Below are 26,034 nucleotides of genomic sequence, written 5' to 3'. Positions count from 1 at the left end.
AAGAGCCTTGCAATGGCTCACTCAAGTCAAGCACATGGACCACCATTAGTCTGTTGTGCCAAATATCCTACTGCGGATGGTGGAGCTTTAGGAAACCAACTGGGCTGACTCCTTCTGCAGCCAAATGAGGGACGACCTCGGCACCCACAAGGATGTTATCGGTAATCCCATGCTATACATGTCGGTCCTCTACAACTTAAAGAGTCAGCATCCACCAGTTGCCTTCGGCCTGGCAAAGAAATCTGCCACCGACCCAATACAGACCGAGCCAGAAGAAACGGAGGTCAAGCCAAAGGGAGCAAGGACAATGCGTGTCACCCCGGCAGTTCATGTGCAACTAGACACAAGTCAACTCCTTGTACAATATGAGGACCGCCAGTTGCACGAATTCATGTGCCAACAACTGTGCCTCTAGCGGCAGGTGGATCCTCAAAGCAAGGGCAAATGGGTTTAAGAGGAGCCCATTCTCATTGAAGACCTCCAGGGCAATGAGACAATCGAGATCATTCTCCATACAGGAGCCGGAGCTATGCTGACCACCCCATTGCACCCTATGTCTTTGTCTCCACAACCCCTCAAGAGACCACATCCTTCGCCACCGGCACCACTTTCACTTTATGGGCAGGCCTAATGGAGGCCTTACAATTTTGCAGCGCGCCCCAATACAGGGCATCAAGTGGCTATAGCCACATGTCGGCAGAGCAGTTGTCACATGTGGACCTGATGGAACTAAACCTCTTTGAAGCCATGGCATAGCTTCCACAAGTTGCCCGCACAATTGTATAGAGGAGGCAGGAACAAGCCTCACAACTCTCCGCTAGTCTCATTCAAGCCCAGCTCTCTGCGCATGAAAGCCAATCGACAATGGTTGCATCCCTAGCAACAGGCCATGGCGCAGTACATAGAGTTGACGCCAAAGCTGAGGAGCTTGAGCTTACTCTTAAAAGGCTCAAAGGCGACCTCACCACAAGTGAATCCTTGGTCCAGATGCTCATGGACTAGGCTGACAAGGTGAATTCAAATCTATGCACAATGCTGGAACAACAGGCAAAGACAGAGGAGCGGTACGCTCTATCATAGGAGTACCACGAACAATAGATCCAATCTTTACAGGATCTCTTGGCACAATAGAGGAACCTAACGGTCTCCCTCTAAGAAGAAAACGAATGCTAACGCGCCACCAACCAATCCGAGGAGTTAGGATTGGAAGACCAAGAGCAATAGGAGTTCTGGGTGTATAGGGAGGTCTCCACACAATTAGCCACATGCACACTTGCACCACGCACCATCCCCCAAACCCTCCAAATGCACTTTGATGCACTCTGTGCACAAAATCTCATCTTCCACCTAAACCTCACTACTCCACTTCCTCCTAACACCCTTCAGATTATCCTTCATCGCGTAACCCCGACCATTGCCGCCCCATCTTAGCCATGTCATACTTCTCCCTAGATCTCCAACCCACTTCTCTATCTCTTCTCCGCCCCTCTAATCTCCAAAAATTGTCCGCCCATCCCATCCTCCTCAATTTTCAAGCTTGGTGCCACATCATCATTAAGTCCCTTAATTATCCTATGGACGATGAAGTGATGCAACTCGCAAAGCCCAAGGAACTCACGCCGTGGGTTTGCACACCTGCAAGTCTGCATGCAGACATCAATTGGATGTAGACCTACAGCCGAGCCTCAGCCATCCAATCTCAAGGGCACCTTGCGGCCTACCAGTCCACAACCTATCACCCCCTTGGCATACTAATCCTCTTCAATAGGGTGCTACAGGCTCTCCAAGACTCACTTGAGTCCTTGGTGAGCAATTTTGAAACAATTCACGTAGCCTACCCAAAGGAAGTCACCGAGGAAGAGGGAAACGAAGCAATCACCCTCTTTAATACCACCGCCCCCTATAAAAATTCCACTACCGCCTCCTCTAGATCCCGCCCTACCCACCCAACAAGCCAGCCACCCTCCCCTCCCTCGGACAACACTACCCGAGTACTCGTCTATGCCTTTAACACCACCATCGCATAGCACGGGCCCTCCGCGTCCATCTTCTCGAACGCTCCGATCAACCTTCTTGTGATGAAGCCTTCAACATGCTGCTCAAAGTAGCCAATTTTGTACAAGAAGCCGATGCATCAACGCCTCTAGGCACAGCACAGCCGGAGCCCATGCCACTTGTAGATGATGACGCTCCGCCATTCTCGCCAATTTCCCCACTGAAGATGTCCACTGGTGCCCGGACTTACAGTCCTTCTAGGAACTGCCAGATAACGTGCTAATGCACCATTGGAAGCGCTAGCTCGAGAGCTCCCACCTCCATCTCTATGAAATTCTTGAGGTGTGTCCCCTCACCCAGTTCATCACGTAGTCCTTCAACGACTAGCTTTGCATGCATCCAAAGCATACGAGAGGAGGATATAGCCTCGCCCCCGACGCTCCAGTACTCGCGATCGATGCTGATGCTGGTCTATAGCCACAATGGTGGCTCCCCTTCTTGAAGTTGGAGAAATTTTGGTGCTACTACCACAATGCACCCATCGATCGTCGAGTCCATCCACTCTATATGCCCATCGAACGACGATGGACTTGGGCCGCATTTCGAGACCTCCAGCAGAAGGACCCAAATGTGTTGTACAACTTTCCCAAGTACAACTTCCCTAAAGAGATGACTCAGGAGGGATTTTGCTTCTGTCTCCAATCATTCAATGACACGTACGGCTCAATGCCAGATCCTGTCGTCATTGTAGCAGTACATTTCAACTGCCTCTTCCTCTTGCTCCTCCGCAATCTTCCCGCCCATAGTCGCCCCATCGACGATCACCTCCACAATCTGAACAACCAGATTGTCTTCAATCTTGACATCGATTCGACGCAATTCTAGGACCTCCGCCTCTACCTCCGCATCCATAATCTCCATGGACATCACATCCGCATGTACGAGGATATGCATGCCACCTATTTTTGGAAGTACCGCTCGTACCTTGCTCGCCTCACTTCATGACAACTGGACCACTACACCATCCTACAGACAGTCCTCACCACCAACCTCCTCCAGCGCAGTTGGACCCGAGGGGACGGATTAGCAACATGAAAGGGGGCATGTTAACATCCACAGAGTACAATCGCCGAATGCAGGTAATTAGTGATTAAAGGTGACTAGGCCGCATGATCTACTTCAACGGACAAGCTCAAGGAGTTTGACCCCCAAATACCCCAAGGCCAGTGATAACAAGCAATGTGCATATGGAAGGAGTATGGCTCAAACTCAAGGAGTTTGATCTCCAAATACCCAAAGTCCACCCCAAAGTCCAAGGATTCAAGGATTCCAGGTCCAAGAATTTGCAAGATTCAATGAAAAAAATTAATTGCTAATAGTTCATTTAGTCTAACCTAAATAATTTAATTAACCCCCTGACCTAATCTATTTAATTTAATTAATCCTACCTCCCCCTCCATCTCGCCACCCTCTACCTCTCTGCGCTCTACCTTGCCGATGCATCTCTCTGCCCCTGCTCTGCTCATTGTCGATCACCCCCCAGTCTTGTTTCTCATACATCTACGCCTAACCTTTAATTGATGTTGCTATTGCATCCCTGGCACCGCAATAGTCTTGTGCTTGATTTTTGAGTTCATCGTGTAGCAGGCCAACATGAGAGCGCTATTGGAAAGACTACACTCTGGATGTTTTGGCAAGTAGGGGTTGGGTGCTTTTTGGATGCTGCCCTCCGCGAAGCCTTCGCCTCACCACCCTTGGCTATCAACAGCTATGAGGCACCTATGTGCCACCCCTGGCTTTCCGGAGAGGTGGCACGGTGGGTCTTTTGACAAGGTTCTATGGCGAAGAAAACGAAAGCAATGGGATGTAGGGAGAGTACAAGGAAGAGCAAGGGCATGTTGAGGCTGGTGGTGGTGATGACGGGGCCGTAGGTGTGTATCATTTTTCAAGGCGATGCAAAAAAGTCTCGAAAGGACACGGGGCAAATTAGCTTTATCCCTCCCCTCCCCCACATCCCTCCTCTCTTATGCTTTAATAGCATTTTTACTTAGAGCATTTTATGAAACTCTAAAATCCTTGGCACATTCTGAAGCCATGTGGCACATTCTAAGCCGTTAGATCAATTGGCCTATTATGAGGTACTCTTGGGGGTACCAAAAGCACTACGTGTAAGGGGAGGAGCCTTGAGTTATCATATCAGTGTAGGAACTGCATGGAATCCTCAACATCAGCTCGATCCTTCCTCGCCCGTCGCACCTTCTCCTTTGGACCTTCCCCCATCCAGCAGCTTTCCCGCCTCGCCCAACGCAGAAATGCTATCAACCTTGCTGAAGGTATGCCCCGCTCTTGCATCTTGACAAGCTCTATAGTTATTCTTTCTTTCACTTTTGCACCCTACCCCGCTCTCTATTCATGCTGATAATTGTTTGCATGCCTGCCTGTAGGATTCCCCGACTTTCCTGCTCCTCAACACATTAAAGGAGCTGCGGTTGATGCCATTTCTCGTGACTTCAATCAATACAGGTACAGCATTAGTGGGCATACTTATTTTCAATGTACGATTAAGGAAAAAAGTTTACATAGGAAATTAGTAATAGTGATGAAAGCTCGAATCCGACTCTCCATTCTACAAAATGAATGAAAGCTGGAATCCTACTCTCCTCTCTATTCTACAAAACGAATGACGTTGGCTTCCAGCAAAAGTATTGGAATCTTCAGTCGGATGCACAGACAGAGCAAAGGAATTCTGACATGTAATGTTTTTGGGAACAATGAGCATGCGACCAAAGCCTCATACTTCCTTTGAAGCGTTTGTGTTCAGTAACTAGAGCGTCGCAAGAAGAAGTTATCCAACCCGTCTTCTGTCCAAGGGACACACAATGCAACTGAGAGAGAGTGCTTGTTTCCAATACCAGAGAAACGTCAACTGCTGTCATGGCCTGTGTGATGCTTGAAAGAAGTCCTTGCCTTCTAGCATTGTTTTGTAGAACCCATTGGCGGAGATAGGAAATGCATCGACAGGATGTAGTGGGATCCAGCAAGCCGTTCATGGCTCATTTGATGATCTTAGCGGCCTTCAGAAAAGCACACGGCCAGCACAAATCTGCGTGATCAAACAGACTTGCGAAATAGAGGATTATGGGCTAAGGAAAGAGTAAGACCCACTTTCGCTGGCATCTTTTTGTTTCGACTCTGGGGAGTATTGGTGACGGCAATCCAAGTGACACAATCCATCATTTCAACTTTGGTTTCGACTTTGGACTTTGGGGAATATTGTAGACTACCTCAAGCAGTCCAGCAGATTATTTGTGCTCATGTTCTCGAACAGCAAATGTTCTCAAACGCATCTTGATCCTCCTCCACGTTAAAGCCATGCCTCCATTTCTGCCTATTTCAAATTGGTCGGTAACTGAACTTTTGATTCCGAACTCGGATTGAGGAGCTCTTTTTTTTGTTCGAAAGCTGAGATTGCGATGTACAACTTTACAGAAGAGATCGAGATCTAATTCCATGATCTATTAAGTCGAAAACTCAGAATACATAGAGGCAATAAGACAATATATTTCAGAAGCTCCAAGATTGAGAGTGAGAGTGCGAGTGAGAGAGAGATTCTTCTTTCATCTATGATTGTATCATCTTGAGTGAGAGTGAGATTCATTGAAACATCTTGGTGTGAGTGAGAGTGAGAAATCTGATGCGAGTGAGAGTGAGAGTGAGAATAGCTCGGCGGTGGTCGGGCGGTTCGAGCTTCGTACATGGAGTATTGTGATTGTAAACGATTTTGATTCAACAGAAAGTCTCATTCTATCGAACTTCAGTTTTCTTCTTCTCTATAGAATCAATCTTGATTTCAAGGTTTGTCATCATCATGGCTGCAGTTTGTATGGCTAGAGGTTTTTATAAGGAGAAGAAATTGCAATTTGAAATAGCTAGACACGGTTGAACCCAGGACACAAATGGTTTGAGGCCCATATAAAGCTACTGATCTTCTTTTGGAGTTGTGATGATAGCTCTATTTTTTCTATACTCTGGGCAAGGAGGGGGTTTCCATTACCCCCGAGCGACGAGTGGACAAAAGGTAGGAGGGGTCAAAATATATAGGCTCAAGTCATTTTTGGGGAGCAAAAGAATCCAAATTATTTCAAGGAATATGTAAGTAAATATGAAATACTAATAAATAGATATCGATATAAATATACCTTTATATAATATACATATATAATGTCCAAGTGGTGACTTATTTTATCACTTTCAAGAATCCTTTCTTTTTCTTTCACCGTTGGTTGGATCATGAAATTTTGAGCAAATATCCTCTTTATAGTTCCTCAGGATGAGCTAAGAAAATAATTTTATTTTTTTCTAATAGACCCTCTAAGTGTATTTTTTTCATAGGAATATGGTTTGAAGAGCTTGTCCCCCAACCCTATTCCGCCGACGGAATACCCTTGGAGAGCCTGCGCAGAAGGGGTCATAACTTTTGCTGTTTATCTCAGATTGAGGAGCTGTAAAAAGGAAAATGTTCAAAATTTCATGATCTATGCAATGGTAGGCTTAAAATTATACTTTTGATAGTTATAAAAGATAAAAAGTAAAAATTTCAAGATGTATATGAGAGTTACAACTTCTCCCTAATTCATATTATGTAGGAAGGAGTTCAATAGAGACCGCATTTCCTTAAAAGTACTTAGGTTTGGAGAATTGGGAATATTTTGAAAATTCGTTCCTTGCCTTCCCATATTTGATAATGTATTAGAGATTAATTTATGATCGATTATAATGGCCTCAAGTATGAAGTTTCCAATATCTTTTTCCTACTTATCTAAGGAATATGGTATACATTGTTATATGAGAGCTTCAAATATGGGATTGCTAAAGATTAGGGAAACTCTTTTAAATTGATTTAATTACCATAATCCTCAAAAGAGAGTATGGTAGGGAGGTATTTATAGGAGTTTCTAAAGCGTTCACTATTTGTTCATATATAGATGATGTTCTCTAAAATGAGGGTTATAATGAAAAATAAGTAAGTATATGGTTCCATAAATGAGAAATTAAGAAAGAATTATATATTCCTTTGAGAAATATATAAGCATGGTTGGTGTCAAAAATTATCGCTCGGACTTTTCTGCTCGTAGGTTTTTGCTCGGAAAGTGTGCACATCCGAGCAAGGATGTGGAAGTCATTCACAAGCATTGAAAGTGCATGCAGCATGTACACATGATTGCTGATGTTTTACCAGCCTACTATCAGTGCGTATCTGATTATCCCTTAGCCTCTATTTTGAAAAAACGTCTCATGGATAGTATGAATACCGTTTTCTTATCTAAGTAAAGTGTTGGGTTTCATGTTCATCCAAAAGCACCACCAATTAGGTGTAACAATGCAACTGTTCCCTCTGCATGTACTCTATCATTATAAGAGTAAATATGGTGGATACATTCTGCATATGTATCTTCAAGCTTTGAAAGTAATTTAACGGAGAATTCGCTTCAGATAGTGAATGCTTATGGTCTATCACAGTTGTGTTTGGCATCTTGCAGTTTATAATTTTGTAAAGTGACACTTGACTACTCTGAGAAAACAAAATCAAATTCATGAGCAAGGCTCAAATAACGTGTCTTAGTATATACCTAATGAGGGAAGGTAAAACTCAACCTGATCATGGAAAATCAAGAGCATACATCATGTGTGGAAGCAAGCAACGATGGTTCAGATTCAGATGCAACAAATTGAAGAAGATGCCACTATCCCACATCCTGAGGAACATCTTTGCACTATCTCGGGCTTCTCTGGAGTGGCAATTAATAATCGTAGAGTAAGAGTGGTAGGATTGAATTTTGGCATACCTTGGAAAAACGTGAGTCTTATCAGTTGTAAAGACTTTTGAATATGTTTTTATAGATTTGAATCTAATAAGCTCCAAGAAGAGTAATACTAAGGGTCAAGAATGGAGGTTGAATTACATATTTCTCCTAAGTTTTCTCTCTTAATATGGGTGTCTCTCTCTCCATCTATTTATAGTCATGTATGTGAGGTAATGCAACTCAATAGTTACAAACTTTTACTCCATGAAATTAGTCTCCATTGTGGAAGATGCTCCTACCATCTTCTTAACCTTCGGGACATGATCAGTCCAATGGTCACTAATTTGTTGAGATTGTCTATGCCCTCACAAACACAAGCATGTAGGGCCACATCTACAAGAACAAGGCAAATATATAAAGTAAATCAGTGCTTTCTTCGTGAGCAAGGATACCTAATGTTGTTAGGCCCATGGTTGAAGGGGCCAAAGTTGTGCACAATCGGGGAAATGATACATCCATGAATGAGAATGAAGGCAAGGAGGTACAAATAGCAATGGCAAAGAGTAGAGTCACAAAGGAGTGCAAGCCAAAATTTTAGAAGTGGAGGAAGCATATGCCATGGTTATAGAACAAAAGTGACTTGCAATGAATATTGTGCCATAGCTACAATTGATGTCATGAGAATGGCAACACAGATGGCAGTTGATGAAGAGGAGCCGAAGATGGTGTTTGCAAAGGGATTCACTGAGGATGAAGCAGAACAAAGAAAAATTCAAGAGGAGCTCGCTCATTGAATTTTTAGAATCATTGGCAATGGTTGAATCACTGAAGGGCAAGCCATTAAATGAACTTAATGTAGGCTTTGAAGGAGAATCAATGTTGATATAAATCAACGAAGAACTACCGGAAGAGTCCATCAAGCAGCCATCGTGCACGTCTCGTTTGTCCTCGCCATGGCTCAGCCTAAGGTCCTGTAGGTTAGTTTTGACTGAGGTGGTTTAGGATTGGGTTAGTTAGCTAGTTAGGTTTAGTTGTTTAGTTAGGTTTTGGTTGGGTTAGTTACTTGGGTTAGGTTTAGTTAGTTTGGAGCGAGGTTAGGTTAGTGCCAACTAGGGTTAAATGTTGGGTTAGGTTGGCCTAAGACAGTGTCCTAACAATCCTAGGGATCTTAGGCTAATGTCGTACTAACTGTCCTAGGTGACTTAGGAACCCCCCCTCCCCCCCCCCCCAAAAAAAAGTAATGAAAACAAAGAAAAAACGAAAAAAAAAATCAAAATTTTTTTAAAGTGGCCTTTCACAGCCCCTTTGGAGCCATTGCGACTCCATTTTGAAGCCTCTTCATCGATTGTCCTCTCGAGCTTTGCCATCGACCTGAGAGTGGTTTACACACTATATCAGGTGCTCATTACAGCAGGGTTTTGTTGTCTATTTCTCGGATTCAGCTTCATTTTTCTTGCCTGCATTCGAGCTTCTCTCTCCCATGGCACCCAAGGGTATCCCTCGTGATATCTCTCTCCTGCATCTCGAGAAGTGTAGGCAGAGATTTTGGATAGCCTTACTTCTATGCTCCAAGGTGCTTTCCACTAAATGGAATAGGAGCTCAGCCAGCAGCTTACCACGGCCTTGGCTATGCAAGATACGGCTCTTGCCTAGGTGGGATAGCAGCTTGAGCAGCAGATTGGCCAGGCTATGCAGGACAAGGGCAAGCAGCTTGCACCCCAGCAAGGGGACCATTCAGGCAGTCACGTTGTTTTCTCTGCTCCATGCATGGGTTTTAATGGCAGATGCCCGTTGTGCCTATGAGCATCAGTCTTCTAGACCGTTACATGTACCCCAACATGGGGATTATTTGGACTTGGATGATGCATTCTCTGTGCTGTAGAGCACCTTATTGCAGGATGTTAGGCCATCTTTTGGCTCACAATTTTCTACATGTATGTAGATTGAGCCATCTCTTTCGGACCGACCCGTTGGTATGCATTTGATTAGTGCTCCTTTCACCGCACCAGCGAGTATGCTTGGAGCTGGTTTTGGTTTATATGGCAATCCACACCCTTCGGAGAGAGGTCAGTCCTCTTCTTAGGCCTTTGGCATGCCATCATTTTGGAGAGATGCATTTGGTAGAGAGACCCAACCAGGGGCTCATGCATCTATTGCTCCGCCAGTGAGCACATACAACGAGACATCCTTGCTCATATTGGAGCAATATCTGGCTGAGTCTTATGCATTGCAGCAAACCGGAACGGTCAAGGACTATTTGCAGCGCTTTTGGAGACTATCCTTGCTTGTGCAGGACATTTCTGAGAAGGGAAAGCTGCTGCGTTTTATCCAAGGGTTGCATCCTTCTTTGGCTGCAGATGTGAGGGCACATAACCCTCAAACAATTGAGCGTGCAGCCCAACTGGTAGAGGTGTTTGAGCCCAAATATGCCAGCAAGTATAAGATGGCAGCGGGCTGCGCATATAGGAATGTAAATGAGGCTGAGAAGAAGCCTATAAGGGGACTGATTGGAATGATAAGAAATCTGCAGCAGCACCTTTTCCACGGTTTCCGAAATGAAAAATCAGCAATTCAGCAGTATACCAGGGCCATAATGGACAACAGGAAGAAAGCAAACTTGTGCTTTAAGTGCGGCAAGAAATGGACCCCTAAGCACGAGGATGTGTGTAAGATGCGGAACACTGGTTCAGCCAAGCGTAGCATGATCATTGAACTCTTTGATGATGAGGATTTAGTTGATGCCATAGAGTCCTTGGATGCCTCTCACGATGAGATGCGGACGAGGCTCTTGACACTGAAGCCATGAGGGAACTGATTTCATTTTGATCCGGGTGGTGCTACTGATCATGATGTTCATGATATGCAATCACTTGACATTCAGCCCACTTGATTCATGCTATCTCTTTTCATGCCTTGATGGGTGCCAAAAGTGCTGAAACTATTAGATTGAAAGGGATGATTAACGGGAGGACTGCTCCCGTGTTGGTGGACAGCGGTAGCACTCTCAGTTTTATTAATTACAAAACCTTATAGAAGGTGGGACTGGTTGCTACTGAAATAGATCATGGGCTGAGAGTAGAGCTGGCAAATGGACAGCAGATGATCAACATATCCGTTTGCTAGGGTGCACGAATCAAGTTCTCTGATGATTATGAATGTACAGGTGATCTCTTGGCCCAATAGATGCTGTCCTGGGCTGTGATTGGTTGAAATCATTGGGCAAAATTAGCATGGACCTAAATGCTTTGTCACTCAGCTTTGTCCACAGGGGTAGATCTGTAACATTGCACAGTATTGTAACCCCTAAGTTGCAGGTCATTTCAGCAAGGCAGCTGGCCAGAGAGCTCAAGAGGGGGTGTGCCATCTATGTGTTAAATGTGTCAGTATCTAAGGAGGGCAGCATTCCCCATGTTGAGGATTGTGATATGCAGAAATTGCTCTCAGAATTTGCTGATGTGTTCGCTGATATGCCTTAACAGTTGCCTCCAAGAAGAGATGTTGATCATGGGCATGGAAAGAGTACCTGCATGCACCTCCATGTCTCAGAACCCATCCCAAGTTCTATGCAGTTCCGATCTGCCTCAGGCTACTAAATGGCTGCTTGGACTGGATATTTTTAACTACAATGCTGAACTGTCTCAGTTAGTGGAGGAAGTTGAGGATCACCAGAGGATCTTCAGCAGCTGCAGCAAAACTATCCAGAATCTGCAGACCCAAGTCATTCCCTCACTCTTCCTTGTTAAAGAACAACTGCTTGGTGACTAAGATTGTTGATAATCAATTTGTTCATAAGAAAAATTTGACTACCTACTTAGGTATGATTGCTACTTCGAGACGTACAGATCTTCTCTTTGGGGAGAAAAAAGAAAGAAAGAAAAATTTTATTAGAGTCTTCGGAAGACCGATGGGTCTATGAGATTGAAAGAAAACCTGATACAAATCACAGTAAGGGTGGAGCTGTTGAAACGAGCATCATCACCCGTGCTGAATCCTAAGTTTGATCATACATAATCAAATACATTTGGATGTAACAATGAAAAGAAAAAGGACTGGAGCGGAGCAGAATTCTCCGTATGTCATGTCACCCTGCCTGGTGCATAGCTGGTGATGGGACGTTGGCGCCCGTCAAGGGGTCCCATGCGTCTCGGTCTCCTGGACGAGGCTCGATGCAAGACCAGAGCCACCGAGACTCCCGTGGGACGTATCTCGGGTCTAAACAATGATGGGAGGTCCCCCAGAGTGATCTGTGTGTTCCCTCGATGTCTCGTGTGTCGTGCTACGGTCGTCGGGTCAGGGTCTTCGTCATGTCTGCGGCTAGAGATTGGACGATCAATATCACTTGATGGGAAGAACTCTGTGATCCTGCTCTGAGACCAAGCCCCATCGCTTGAGTAAGTACTCTCTGTGTTGGACCCCCTCGTGAATGAAGGCCGCGAGGCATCTCTGATCTAGGTGAGGAATTTGGAAAGGAGCCCGGAGCCGTCTCTGAAGAGGCAGTGGTAGCGACCTCGGATCTCGTAGTACACTAGGCACCTGAAAATAAAATGCTCCTTCGACTTGACCTCCTGACAGTCGCACAATATGCATAAGCGATGCTCCCTAGAAATCCCCTCGGCTTTGCCGCTCTCTATGCAGAGGTGGTGTGATGATACCCGAAACTGTCCGATGGAGATCCGTAGTGAGTGAGTCATATGAAACTCAATGTACCCCGGTGGTGTGATGAATCTCTCCTCCGAAATACGAAGACAGTAATCTCTGTAGAAACTCAGCTTCATTGGAAGCTCCCTCGACTCCAACCAGGTCCTAAAGGTGTGTAGCTGCAAGAGATCCTCTCGAATGACCTGGTTGGTGTTTGGCCCGATCGAGATGGTGGGTGGGAGTACCAGAGGGGCATCTAAACTGTAGTGAAAAGGAGGTATCTTATCGATGTGAAACCCTAGTCTCACAAACCATCTATGAGTCCGTGCATACCAGCATCGCTCGTCTCCCTCTGCTGCCAATCTCATGGAGGAATCGAGAGCCAACCATGGCAACCTCTGTCTCCCTGATGTGCAGTCTCCATATGATCTAACCCGATGTAGATATGTGATGGTCTGAAAGGCTGCATGTAGCTGGAGTGGAGAAGCACCAAACTCGGCTTGAATGATGTGATGTGGTATAGACGGTTTCCCTCGGATCATCCGTGAGAGCATGAGGATCTGCAGGCGCTCCACCCGTGTCCACTCTATAGCTGACATGTCAAGCCCCCAACAAGGACTGCCATACATACCGGCGGCTGGTCGGACCAAGGAGTCGAAGAGAAGAGCCTTGGTCCGAGGGTCCTGGAAGTGGGAGTGGAAGCATTGTCTCTCTAGCTGAGCTAGTGAGGCGTATCCCCTACTCAGTCTGGCCTGCATCTTTGGTCTCATCGTGAAGATCGGGCCGGAGAAGATGACTCCCAAGTAAGTGTATGAGGATACGATGTCAACTGGTGGCCTACCGAAAGTGAACTGCTTCTGTTGCATGTTTGCTCGAGAGGTGTTAAAGATCATGACCTTGGTCTTGCCAAGGTTGACCTCCAAATCATGGGATAAACAAAAAGCCCGCAGTGCATCCAGGTGTCGTTGGAGCCCCTCGGGTGTGGACGACAAGAGTGCCACATCATTTGCATAAAGAAGAATCTTGATGATGATCCCGGCAAGTGAGCAACCGGTCCCTCCGAATGCCCCCATGAAAGTCTCAAGCTCATCGATGTAGAGGCCAAACAGGATTAGTAATAAGAGACAACCCTGTTTGACCCCTATGGTACTCAAGGTCTCATCTGTCCAATCTGCGCCTGTTCGAACTCGGCTTGAGACTCTCTCATAAAGTGCCATGACTGCCCAGATGATCTCCTGATCAAATCCCAGTGTCTATAGGCGTGTGATGAGATGAGCTCGAGGTACTGTGTCAAAGGCTTTGCGGAAATCCACAAAGCAACAATATACCCTCTCCTTCCGTGATGTGGCCTCCTCAATGACACTCCTGAGTGTGAGTATGTGATCCATAGTCCCGTGGTCTCGCCTGAAACCGGCCTGACCCTCTGCTCTGAGCCCTCTCATCTCTGTGAATAAGTTGACTGACGCATCCAATATAGTTGCATAGATCTTGAACATCACATGTTCAATCATGATAGTCCTGTAGTTACTCGGGTCCATGGGATCCCCTGCCTTGTGGATGGGGGTGATGGTGTTGAGTGTCCAAGTGCGAGGGAAGCCAAGGCAAACGTCATTGAATAGCTTTGCTAGGATCGGGGCTAACGTGTCAATCCCATATGCGATAAACTCAATGCATAGCCCCTCGTGATCCTTAGCTCGGCCATTGTGCAGTTTCAATGTCGCGTCCTTGACTCCCCCTCTAGTGAACAACGTGCAAGTGGTGGGGCGAGGTGTGTGCATGAGATCTGGAGTGGGCTGGTGTGGGACATCATACGTGTGCCAGACTCTCGTGTCGGTGGGGGGTGATGGAGATCTACGCTCAAGGAATCTCTGTCGAAAATCCTTAGAGTTGTTGCTGTACAAGATGTGCAGGAGCTCCTCCTCAATTCAACGAAGAAATGCCTGCTTCTTTAGATGTACGACGAGACGTCGGTACTGGTGTGTTCGAGAGGTGACATTTGGTTTCAAGTCGTAGCTGCCGGCGACAAGCCTTGCATCCCGCATCGTACCAGTTGTTGCAAGGTACAGAACCAAGAGGTGGTGGTCTAGTGGACCGTGTGGCGTGGGGAAAGATTTGGAGGGTAGTCTCGTGGAGTGTGCGACTAATCAGGGTGAGCACGGTCCTCTATGAGTGGTATGTGATCGATGTAGGTTAGGAGTCTGTTTAGGTGTCCAGAGTAGGCCGGTGAGAGGCTGTGATCAAAGTGTATGTCGTGGTAGGTGTTGTGCTTCCTATGTGGCGTGTGTGGTGTGGCTAAGCGTGGGGTGGCGATAGTGAAGAATAGGTATGTGTGATAAGCTCCTGGAGGGAGTGGTGCTACGGTGAAGTCGGTGATACATGAAGTGAAGGTAGGGAATCCCATGATGTAATCTACTACACTAGTGGCCCCCCCCCCCCCCGTGTGGGAAGCAAGTAAAACCACCTGAGGAGGGCCATAGGCAAGCCCGTTGTAGATGATGAGATCATGCATCCTGCCCAGATCAAGGAGCGCGTGTCCATATGGTGTAACAGGTCCGTGTCGATCCGATGAGGTCTTGGTCATACTTGCTCTGTCTAGGTCCATGTCTGGCAGCATGATAGAGTCGTCTTGGAAGTCGAGGAGTAGTGCCTGGCGCGTGCTCGTTTTGGCGTTGAAGTCCTCAACAAGGAGAACTTCCTCACAGGCTGAAAGGTCTGGGATATCCTGATGTAAGGGTGCATATGGCGATGTCTCACCCTCCTCTTGTGCCACTCTAGCGAAGTGGGATGTGTCTGGCGGGTAGTAGCATATTGCTATGAAAAGGTCACAGGTGTGTGCGTCGGATCCGGATCCACATGAATCGGGAGTGTGCGTCCTTCCTCTCAATGGAGATGGCTCCAGCGAGGGAAAACCTGTACAATACTGCGACCCTGCCTGATCCTCGGACTCCTCCTGTGTCCCTCGTCTCATCCCTAAAGGCTGCTCCCATGTGTAGCCTGTTAGAAAAGACCCAATAGAGGGTACACACTGCGGAAGACTTATAGTAATGCCCAGGAGCTCACACAGTGTGGTGTGGGGTGTGGAATCACAAACTTCTTTACTTAATGTGCATCACATAGATGTGCAGACTCATCAATAGACCATGAACCAGCCAGATAGAGAAACCACCAAATTAATATATTTCCGTCCAAAGCTATGGACACAATACAAAAGAGATAGATCTAGAGTCCCACCAATGGTGTGGTCCTCTGATCTTACAAGGTACTTCTCCTATCTGCTGGCTATCTCTGGACTCGAGCCCGCGTGCTCCACCTCGAGCGTCTGTAGACTCTCTGTCCAGAATGGTTCTCTCTACCTTACTGCCTGTAGATCAGCCTAGGTAGGCAGCACTTACTAGCTCAGTCTGCAGCCCTCTTTAGGTCTCCTTCACCTCCTGGGAAAAGGCCCAAGGAAGCCCTGTCTACTGCTCTTGTCTGCTGTAAATCTGCTGCTCCAGAGAATATGATGATCACAACACCTTGCTGCCCTAGAAGACAGCCACGGTCCAGCCTCTAGGGAACTCAGTCTGCAGCACACCTTCCACTCTCCTTCACCCCGAGTGTGAAGCCCAAGGGAGTGGCTTCTGGCTGCTCTTGTCTGCTCCTTTTCTTGCTGAATGTTGGATATGAAATGAGGCCCAAGGCCTCTCCTTTTATAGGGCTCAAGGCCCCCTTGAACCAACCGACCAGCCAGCCCTAATTGGGCTGACTGGCTGGTCTGTAGCAGCCCTAACCAACTGACCAGTTGGTTGGCTGGTTGGCTGCCTATCCAACCCTATTTAGGGCCATTTGCTGGTCCTTTGTTCCATGTAGGGCCCAGCCCCTTAGGACTGCTTACCCCGCCACCTGCCAGCCCTGCTTGCAGGCCATAGACGTGCCCATATACCTTTGCAAGGAACCTGTCATGCAAGCGCCTCTTCTTCTGGATCACCACGCAATCATGCTCCTCATCAGATCCTTTCTGCCAGGGGAGATCCAAGACATCCTGTCCCCGCCATCTACCTTTCACAAAGGTGTCTTTTAACGCAGCCATGCTGATGTCTCCAGGTAATTCACTCTTTGTTGTCTGACTAGCACCCACATGGCAGCGAGGATGCTGCCCGTGTGGCACTCCCTCAAACCCTAGGTTCACCCCCCCATGCTCTCCTCATATGGGGGCTTACAGATGGGAAGGTGACCTTTCCAACACCCCCTCTCACCGACACATCTCGGCCGAATGCCAACACGTCGATGACGATGTTCTCTTCCTAGCTTTCCATCTAGTGGCTCCCGCTCCACCAGGTCTAGTTTTGCTTCCGCACACCATCCTGGTACACAGGTCCATCTCTGGTAGCACCTCCTGGCACCACCTCCTTCAGTCACGTTCTCGCCTTCGAACTCGAGCAACCCAGCCTTTGCGATCTTCCAATTGTCCCCCTCACAAAGAGTGAACAACCTGGAGTCTTCCAGGCACCATGCTGTAAGGGTCTGTTTCAACTGGTCCTTCCTTTGGCAAGGTCTGCAACAAAAGTACATCTCCAGATAACTTAGACCGCGAACTTTAAACGCACTTGACTAAACCTGAGTCACCCTCCTTCTCGCAATGGCACAATCCTCCAGTCGTGTAAGTTGATTCCCAAGAGCTTCTGCCTTCAGGCTCCCACACCGGTGAGCCTCCTACTTGGGCTCTGATACCATGTTAGAAAAGACCCAACAAAGGGTACACACAGCGGAAGACTTATAGTGATGCCCAGGAGCTCACACAGTGTGGTGAGGGGTGTGGAATCACAAACTTAATGTGCATCACATAGATGTGCAGACTCATCAATAGACAATGAACCAGCCAGATAGAGAAACCACCAAATTAATAAATTTCCATCAAAAGCTATGGACACAATACAAAAGAGATAGATCTAGAGTCCCACCAATGGTGTGGTCCTCTGATCTTACCACAAGGTACTTCTCCTATTTGCTGGCTATCTCTAGACTCGAGCCCTCGTGCTCCACCTCGAGCGTCTGTAGACTTTCTGTCCATAATGGTTCTCTCTACCTTACTGCCTGTAGATCAGCATAGGTAGGCAGCACTTACTAGCTCAGTCTGCAGCCCTCTTTAGGTCTCCTTCACCTCTTGGGAAAAGGCCCAAGGAAGCCCTGTCTGCTGTAAATCTGCTGCTCCAGAGAACATGATGATCACAACACCTTGCTGCCCTAGAAGACAGCCAAGGTCCAGCCTCTAGGGAACTCAGTCTGCAGCACACCTTCCACTCTGCTTCACCTCCAGTGTGAGGCCCAAGGGAGTGGCTTCTGGCTGCTCATCTGCTCCTTTTCTTGCTGACTGTTGGATATGAAATGAGGCCCAAGGCCTGTCCTTTTATAGGGCTCAAGGCCCCCTTGAACCAACCAACCAGCCAGCCCTAATTGGGCCGACTGGCTGGTATGTAGCAGTCCTAACCAACTGACCAGTTGGTTGGCTGGTTGGCTGCCTATCCAACCCTATTTAGGGCCATTTGGTGGTCCTTTGTTCCATGCAGGGCCCAGCCCCTTAGGACTGCTTACCCCGCCACCTGCCAGCCCTGCTTGCAAGCCATAGACCTGCCCATATACCTTGCCAAGGACCCTGTCATGCAAGCGCCTCTTCTTTTGGATCACCACGCAATCATGCTCCTCATCAGATCCTTTCTGCCAGGGCAGATCCAAGACATCCTGTCCCCGCCATCTCCCTTTGACAAAGGTGTCTTCTAACGCAGCCATGCTGATGTCTCCAGGTAATTCACTCTTTGTTGTCTGACTAGCACCCACATGGCAGCGAGGATGCTGCCCGTGTGGCACTCCCTCAAACCCTAGGTTCACCCCCCGCATGCTCTCCTCATATGGGGGCTTATAGATGGGGAGGTGACCTTTCCAACATAGCCACTCACTATCGGTAGTGGATGCTCTGGGCTCTAGTGTGTCTCTGTGTAAAAGACTATGTCTCGTCTGTATAAGACTCCGAGAAGTTCCGTGGGTCTGACCATAAGGTACCATTACAGTTCCAAATGGTGCAGGCTAGGGTCTCATAAACGTGAGTCTCATAGGTCCCGTCCCCCTAGGGGGTACGGGTGGGAGTCTGACGGGTGCCGGTCAACAGCCTACCATCTCAGACCACGGTCCATTTTCCCTCCTTGCAGGCAACATCTCGCTGCTGCAGAAGAACTCATCGCTCCTCAATATGTAGTGGTGTCAAATCCTCGTCCATGGACAGGGTGGGATGCTCTCGTAGGGCGGCTCGGCATTGGAGTGTCACTAGTCGAGCATGTGAATCTCTGAAGCGAATGACTAGGGGCTGCTCTCGGTTGGGGTCTCTCCCAACACGCCATGCTCCCTCTATGCCATGGTCAGGGACCCCCATGGTTGTAGTTACAAAGATGATCGCCTCCTCCATGGGTGTTGTAGTGCTGCTGGTGCTGTCTCGCATGATTTCTCGTATCCGGATGTTGAGGACCTTCGAAGCCCTCTGCTGCTGTTCCTGTATGGCGACTGAAACGGTTGCCTTTGCGAGCTCCTGTTTCGCCACGTCGATCCATCTAGTTGTCTCTGCTATAGCCGATTGTATCGTGGCTATCTATGCCTCCATCTCTGTGACTGGGGTCCCTCCAGGCGCTGCTCTGAGGGTCCCGAGCTCCTCTCGAAGCTGTGTGATGTCGTGTCTAAGTCCTTGGATAAGGGTGCCCTACTCGTGTATAATGTGGGCCTGCTCTTGGGTGTATCGGACCTGCTCCTGGGTGTAATGTGTCAGCTCTGCCTGACGGGCCCGGATGCTATGTATCTCAGTCAATAGGGAGTCCCAAGCATCTGATGGGGGCCTAAGATGCCCTTGTCCAGGTGGGAACTAGATCTCGAGAGGGGTTGGAATGAAGGTGGGCTGCTAAGGTTGCACTGAGGGTGGGGATAGCATGATCTGGGCGGGGGAGTGGTATGTAGGAGTAGGGAGGCTGGACGGGAGGCAGCAGGGGGCAAAGAAGGAATTGCAGGAGGTCGAAGCTGGGGGAAAAAAAAAAGGGATCGGAGCTGCAAGCGAGGGGGGGGGGGGGAAAGGGTCAGAGTTGCAAGCAGGGGGGGGAAAAAGAAAAAATAGAAAAAGAGCTGAGCGAAGGGGGGGGGGCTGAGCGAGGGGTAGCGAGGACCTGCAAGCCGTGCTCAACCATTTGACCAACAAAAACCAGGTTCTTGGTGATATTCGGGACATGGAATACATCAGATAGGTATTTCTTTTTCCCATCCTACATAGACAAAGGAATTTTACCAATCTGCACAATAGGATGTGTAGTATCATCACCAGTCTCCACAAATCCTGGTCTTTTTATTTTCCTTGCATCCTGCATCCATTTGGCTTGACCTGTCATGTGGTTTGACATACCTGAGTCAACATACCACACATCATTGCTTTCTTCTGCACTTGTCACAGAATTGGTCATGTGCTGCACCATAAACAAATGCTCATTTCTGTCATCACCCTGTCTACTAGAGGATGCATAGTTACCTTGCTGCAATTTTCCAGTCATGATGTCATTCTGCTTTTTATAGCAGTTTTTAAATGCACCAGCAGGTCACCAGTCCAAGAATCAGGTATTCTAGATGAGTTAGAGGCTAGGAGCAGCCTGAAAATGATTGTGTTGAAGGCAATTCTGCAGCAGCAACTCCAAAACAATTAAAAATGCAAGAGCAGCTCCAAAACTGGTTGAAAATGCTTCCAAAAGTGACGAAAATCTGCAATAAATGTTCACTGAAGGTCGACTTCTGCTGCAACAGCCTACAAACCCTAAAAACGGGGATGAAACAGCTCCAAAATGGCTCGAATTTCCACACGTGCAGGCGTCTATTGGATGGCGTGCCGACCAACAGGCAAAAGAGGAACTGCACTGACTTCAGCTCCAAGGCGAAATGAGGGCAGCAATGAAGGCGAGCTGTAGAGGTAGTAGGCAGTTTGGAAACGGAGGTAGGACTGAGGTGGTTGTGCAGAAACCCTAATTGGGTAGGAGCAAGGAGGAGGCAACCAGAGACGAATTAGGGTTAGGGAGATGATGATGTGGCAGGGCAGCTATGGCAGGGTTAACCTGCTCTGATACCATGTTAGACACATGGTGTGTGTGTGAGAGAGAAAGAGCTAGGGAGTGAAGAAATGGTAGACAAATGTAGGATCCATGAAGGCTTTCATTCATTCATCACACTACTAAATGAGACCAGTGAAGTACAAGCCTTATATAGGCTACACACACACTTGCACCAAGTGCATATGGGATAAGTCCCATAGTGACAGGTGGCACTCACACATGACTCGCACAAGGACTAGTACTAGATCTCCTAGTACTACACACCAATACATCACATCAACACAGTCTTTGGCTATGATATTTCCAACAATAGGGACAATCTTGTACAAATCTTATGATTATCACATAAATTCACACTTTTTCTGCCCAAAAAAAAGAAAAAGAAAAAGCGGAGCAAGTGTTATAATTGCACTAAGGGAGGGCATTTGGCTAGAGATTGTTGGCCCAAGAAGAAATCTAAGGACTAGGACTCAGAGTTGGACTTCTCTTCCTTGTCTGGTGGTTCCAAGGCAGTTGTTGCAAAGACTACCCCAGCCCTCTAGCACAAGCTTCAGGTCCTCGCACGGGTCACAGCCAGAGAGGGCATGTGAGTGGGAGGTTCGGCTGCTTTTGGCCCTAATTAATTGAAATTCTGGCAGGCATGGTAACATTGTGGTATGGACTGGATGAGTTCAAGGTTCACTTCTTGGTGGTGCTGAGACTACGCACCTGGTGTATACCTGCATTCAAGGTCCGGAGTTCTTGTACGTGATGTGTTCACTGGAGCGTAGAGGTCGTGGTTTGTACCACAGATCATTATACCCTGCTAGGAACTCAATGCGACTGGTTTGGGGAGTGAGATTCCTTCTCAATTCGAGGTGGCATTTTGGTTTTATGATCCAAGTTGTTTGGTGTGCTCACCAAGGTGAATCTAGTATGCCAGTGTTGGAGGGTCCATGGTTGCATCTTCGCAGACTCGTTTCTTCAGATTATATGCTCACTTTGAGCTCCAGGGAGGGTATTGGAGTTATGTGCTTCTCATAGTCAGTGAGGGCTGATTTGTAGGCATGCCCACCCGATTCAGGCTAGGTATTCCTCTGAGTAGAGGCCTATAGGGAGGGCTGCATGGCCTAGGTTATAGGGCCACCTGGCCAAGCAATTTTAGGGCCTAAACCTGGTTGGGTCGATCTGGTTGGTTGTTTGACCCTGGATTGGCCACATGGCAGGCCGATATAAGGCCCTTCCCCCTCCATTGCTGGACACATCTTCTAGAGCTTTCTACTACTACTCATGTGGGTGACTCCCCTGCTGTATATACACTTACCATTGCCTCATCTCTCTCTCTCTCTCTCTCTCTCTCTCTCTCTCTCTCTCTCTCTTATGTATGCTTCTGCACTGCACCATTCTCACAGGCAGTAGCCTGCAGACTGGCCGACCTGACCCAATTGGGTTTGGGTTGGCTGGTCTCCCAATCCGACCTGGTCAGGTTGGGTTAACCTAATCCTGGTTAGGTTGGGTTGACCCCACCCTGGTCAGGGTGGTTCTTGCCCAAATCTGGCTGCTGTTCCTGGCTATAACTGAGCCTTTACCAGGCCCAAAACCAGGCCTAAATCACGCCTAAACTCAGCCCTTAACACAGCGGCTAACCACGCCTATGCCCAGGCTTATGCCCTCGCACTGCCTCCATCTGACTACATATTTTACAGGAGAATACTACCACTATCTAGAGCTTGCCTAACTTTAACAGGAGCATCATCTTGGCAGCCCACTGAAGCTCCTTGGAGCACGCCAGTTGACAAGGCTGGAGGTTCTCTATGGAGGTAGAAGGTACCCTATGGAAGTGGCTACAGTCCACACTTAGGCTGCACAGGTGGTAGGTTGTGCACCTTATTTTGTATCATGTTTTCCTTATTTGTGCAATATATTTTACATGTTTTGACTATTCTACTTCGTGAGCATGATCTAGTGAGCTACCTCAGTAATATTTATGTGCACTAGAGACAACATGATTTTTAGGCATTGCATTATTTACTGGGCATAATCTTCCCACTGCCCAGTGCAGGAGTATTGGCTACAACTTGCAACCTCCATGTGCATCCATGTGCACTCTTGTAGTGGAGGTTAGGTGCATGGAGTATTGGGGGGCTACTCCCCATACACAAGCCAGGTGGTGGTGGAGCCGTGAAGGTGCCTGCATGGTGGTCTCCTGCGTGACCTGGGTAGGCAATTCCTCCTTTCAACCTGGCCGGACTATATGTCCTACCCACTATGATAAGTTGGCTTTTAAAAATGGCCTTTAACGTGCCCTGGCTCCCTTTGTTTGGAAACCTACAAATGGACAACTAGTTTCTGGGAATCTGAGAGCAGGCAGAGGCCAACACCAGTTTGTAAAATGGAGTAGCTGATCATAATTGAGTCTGTTTACTTCCTGCGCACCTTTATAGCTCGTCTACATTGGATGTTGTTTTTAGTAGTAAAGACTACTAATCTCCCGCTTATGGATGTTTGCAATTTTTATCATGTATCATTTTCAGTTTTAGAAATTCATGGCATATGTATGGGTTTCAGGCATGTACCCGCTGTTTGTGAAATGGTGGCAGAAGTTTTCTTTGCGACACAGGGAGTGCAAGTTGACCCTCTAAATGTGACAGTTTGTTGCGGTCAGTCAGAAGCTTTTGCTGCATCAGTGTTGGCTGGTTTGTTCTTGTGCCTTTGAAGACAACTCAAATTATAGATTCATGTTTCGACTGTTTCTAATCTGCTATGACTTAGGTAGCTTTTGTAAGCAGTTTGTATCTATGAGTTTCTGACTTTGACTGTGGTGGTCTTTTATTGGTTAGTGGTAGACGAGAATGATGAGGTGCTGCTACTTGACCCAGCCTATGAGACATATGAGGCTTGCATCATTTTGGCAGGAGGGATTCCAGTGAGTGCCATAAGACCTGATTAAGGCCAGCGCCTGTTCCAAAACTTGCTAGGTTTTGATTGTGTGTATGTTGATGTAAGGAAACCTTGACTTGTACAGGTTTACGTAGCAATGGAGCCTCCCTGCTGGAGTTTAAATCTAGATAAGCTTGAAGCAAGTATTGGTTCACGCACAAAGGCCATAATTTTAAACAGGTACCAAGTACCATAATATTTTTGTTTTAATTCTCCGTCTTTTGTAGATTCAACATAAATCCTGCGGAAGACAAATGTAATAGACATATGCTTAAGTTTCCTTCATTGAGGCAAGTGTGTCAAAGACATAATTTCAAGAAAATGCCTTCAGTTTCTATGCAAAAATTTGGTGGAGAGTAATAGACCCCTGTTATAACATGTCAATCTACAAAGGCCTCATGCAAACACCTCGTGTTTGTTACTTGTTCTTTCAATCTGCTTCATCATCTTGTGTCAGGATCTCAGTTATCAATTTAGAAGATCTAAACTCATGCAGAACTGTTTGCTGGATCTTTGATTGTAATTTACTCAATGCAACAGGACGGATAGTGCTTATTGGATTGGCAGATATTAATTAATTATTTATTTGAGCAGCCCACACAACCCTACAGGCAAAGTATTTAGCAGACAGGAACTTGCTGGTATTGCAGCAATTTGCCATAAGCATGACCTATTGGCCATAACTGATGAGGTAACAACTGATGTATCCTTGGATAGTGATTTTATATTTTTAGGGCATGTGAAAATCTGTTGTTCTTTTGTTTTGGAATTGCAGTCCATCTAGGCCATTTTCCTTCCCTGTATATGCCTTGTTGTTAGCTTGTCTCTTTCCCTTTCTTTTCTTCTTCCCTTACATAGATATATACATATGTACATGAAATTCACTCTAGAAGGATCAAACCTCAGTGTTTGATGTGTAGCTCTATTAGTCGTAATGAAGAACCATCATCTTAGTAATGTAATGTCCCCAAAAAAAAAGAAAAGAAAAAAAGGTTCTTTGGGGTTAGAGTTATCAAATTGCCTTGGCAGTTTCACCAAATTATCCAATTCTAAGGTTGTATTGAGTGTTCGGACTGGTTGTCATCATTATCTTAGTCTTGTCTTTGAAAACTGCTTCTCATGCTTTTGCAAAGACCTATACACATGTCCTACATGTGGGGCTGCTAGTCCTGTTCTTGTATGGAAGAGTGCAGGCAGGGGAAACATTCAGGCTGAAGCCCATCATGCACAGTTACTACCGAATGTGTGATTGCTCAATATGTTTGGAGTTTCCAGATGGTGAAGTTGTCAAATATATGCTCTAATGTTGTACCTGGGTTTCCCAAAATATATGCATATAGATGCACATTTTGATATTCTGATATAAAGTTGAACAGATCCAAAACAGTGTTTGGACAGTTTAGACCTCAGCAGCATACATGATACACATTCAACTTGTAAGTTTCGATATTCAATATTGAACTTTGAACCTCCAACTTCCAACTTTCAATACCACAATTCAAGTTTCATTTGAAAGCTCAAGTTCCGACTTTGAAGAGTAGCTCCTAAAGAGATGGTCATTCCTCAGAAGGAACTGATTTCTAGGACATTGTCATCATTACCAGATTTCTATCCGAATTTTCACACTTCTCTTACTTTGTCTTTGAGGGGTAATGTACCCCCATGATGAGAACAATGGCATCTCATGGGAGTGTATTTCAAAAGAGTACCCTCAGATTGTGGACTATTGTGTAACCCCTTACTTGCCAGGAAGGCATCAATCTTGGCATACCATGCACGTGGGCCTGTTTCAATCCATATAAAGCTTTATTCAGCTTGCAAACTTGAAGTGCATTGCTGGAAAGTTTAAATCGAGGAGGTTGTTTGACATAAACCTCTCCCCGCAAGTCGCCATTAAGGAAAGCTGTTTTTATGTCCAACTGATGGACATTTCAAACAAAATTTGCAGCCATAGCAACAACTGACGTTATGGTGGTCATCCGGGATGTAGGAGCAAAAGTCTCCTCATAATCTATGCCCTTTTTTTGTGCATAGCCTTTAGCAACCTGCCGTGCCTTGTACCTATCAATGGACCCATCTGGCTTTCTTTTTACTTTGAAAACCCATTTGGTACCAATGGCATGTTTCCTTGGTGGCAAATCCATAACATCCCAAGTCTGATTTTTCTCAATGGACTGCAATTCATTATGCATGGCATGCATCCAAAGCACATTATCCTTGGCTTCTCTAAAAGAGTCAGGTTCTTCATCATCAAGAAGAGTACCTGCATATGCTGTCTCAACAAAAAGAGCCCCCCTTGCGTGCCTTACTGCACTACGAGTCTTGCCAGGCAAAGGTGCCTTAAGCCTACTCTCCCTGAGAGTTTGTAGCAACCAATTCGGAACTATTTTGGCTGCACGTATCTCTTGAATCTCTTGCTTGACAACTTCATCCACACCCTGTGGAGGAACAAAATCAGCATGTGGCTGAATCAGGGCATGTGGATCAAGAGGACGTTGCTGTAAATTCTGATTTTCAGCATGAGCTTCAACTGGGGAACCAAAGCTATAGGAAGCATCCCCTCAAATACATCA

General features: G+C 46.7%; 1 protein-coding gene across 1 annotated transcript in view; it reads left to right on the top strand.

Moving 5' to 3' along the window:
* The first annotated feature begins 4,196 nt into the window (after positions 1 to 4,196).
* The window catches only part of LOC147901341 (uncharacterized), a 28,714-nt gene continuing 6,876 nt past the window's right edge, over positions 4,197 to 26,034 (top strand). The window contains exons 1-6 of the mRNA XM_087376473.1: positions 4,197 to 4,328; positions 4,440 to 4,518; positions 23,090 to 23,217; positions 23,362 to 23,447; positions 23,547 to 23,641; positions 24,056 to 24,152. Of these exons, the coding sequence (XP_087232599.1) occupies positions 4,208 to 4,328; positions 4,440 to 4,518; positions 23,090 to 23,217; positions 23,362 to 23,447; positions 23,547 to 23,641; positions 24,056 to 24,152 (606 nt within the window). The 5' untranslated portion in view covers positions 4,197 to 4,207. The remainder of the gene's footprint in view (positions 4,329 to 4,439; positions 4,519 to 23,089; positions 23,218 to 23,361; positions 23,448 to 23,546; positions 23,642 to 24,055; positions 24,153 to 26,034) is intronic.

Source organism: Dipteris shenzhenensis, chromosome 6 (genome assembly GCF_047967505.1).
Source record: "Dipteris shenzhenensis isolate YYH24624 ecotype China chromosome 6, Dip_SZ_1.0, whole genome shotgun sequence".
Classification (NCBI taxonomy): domain Eukaryota; kingdom Viridiplantae; phylum Streptophyta; class Polypodiopsida; order Gleicheniales; family Dipteridaceae; genus Dipteris; species Dipteris shenzhenensis.
This window is presented reverse-complemented; position numbering and strand designations above follow the sequence as displayed.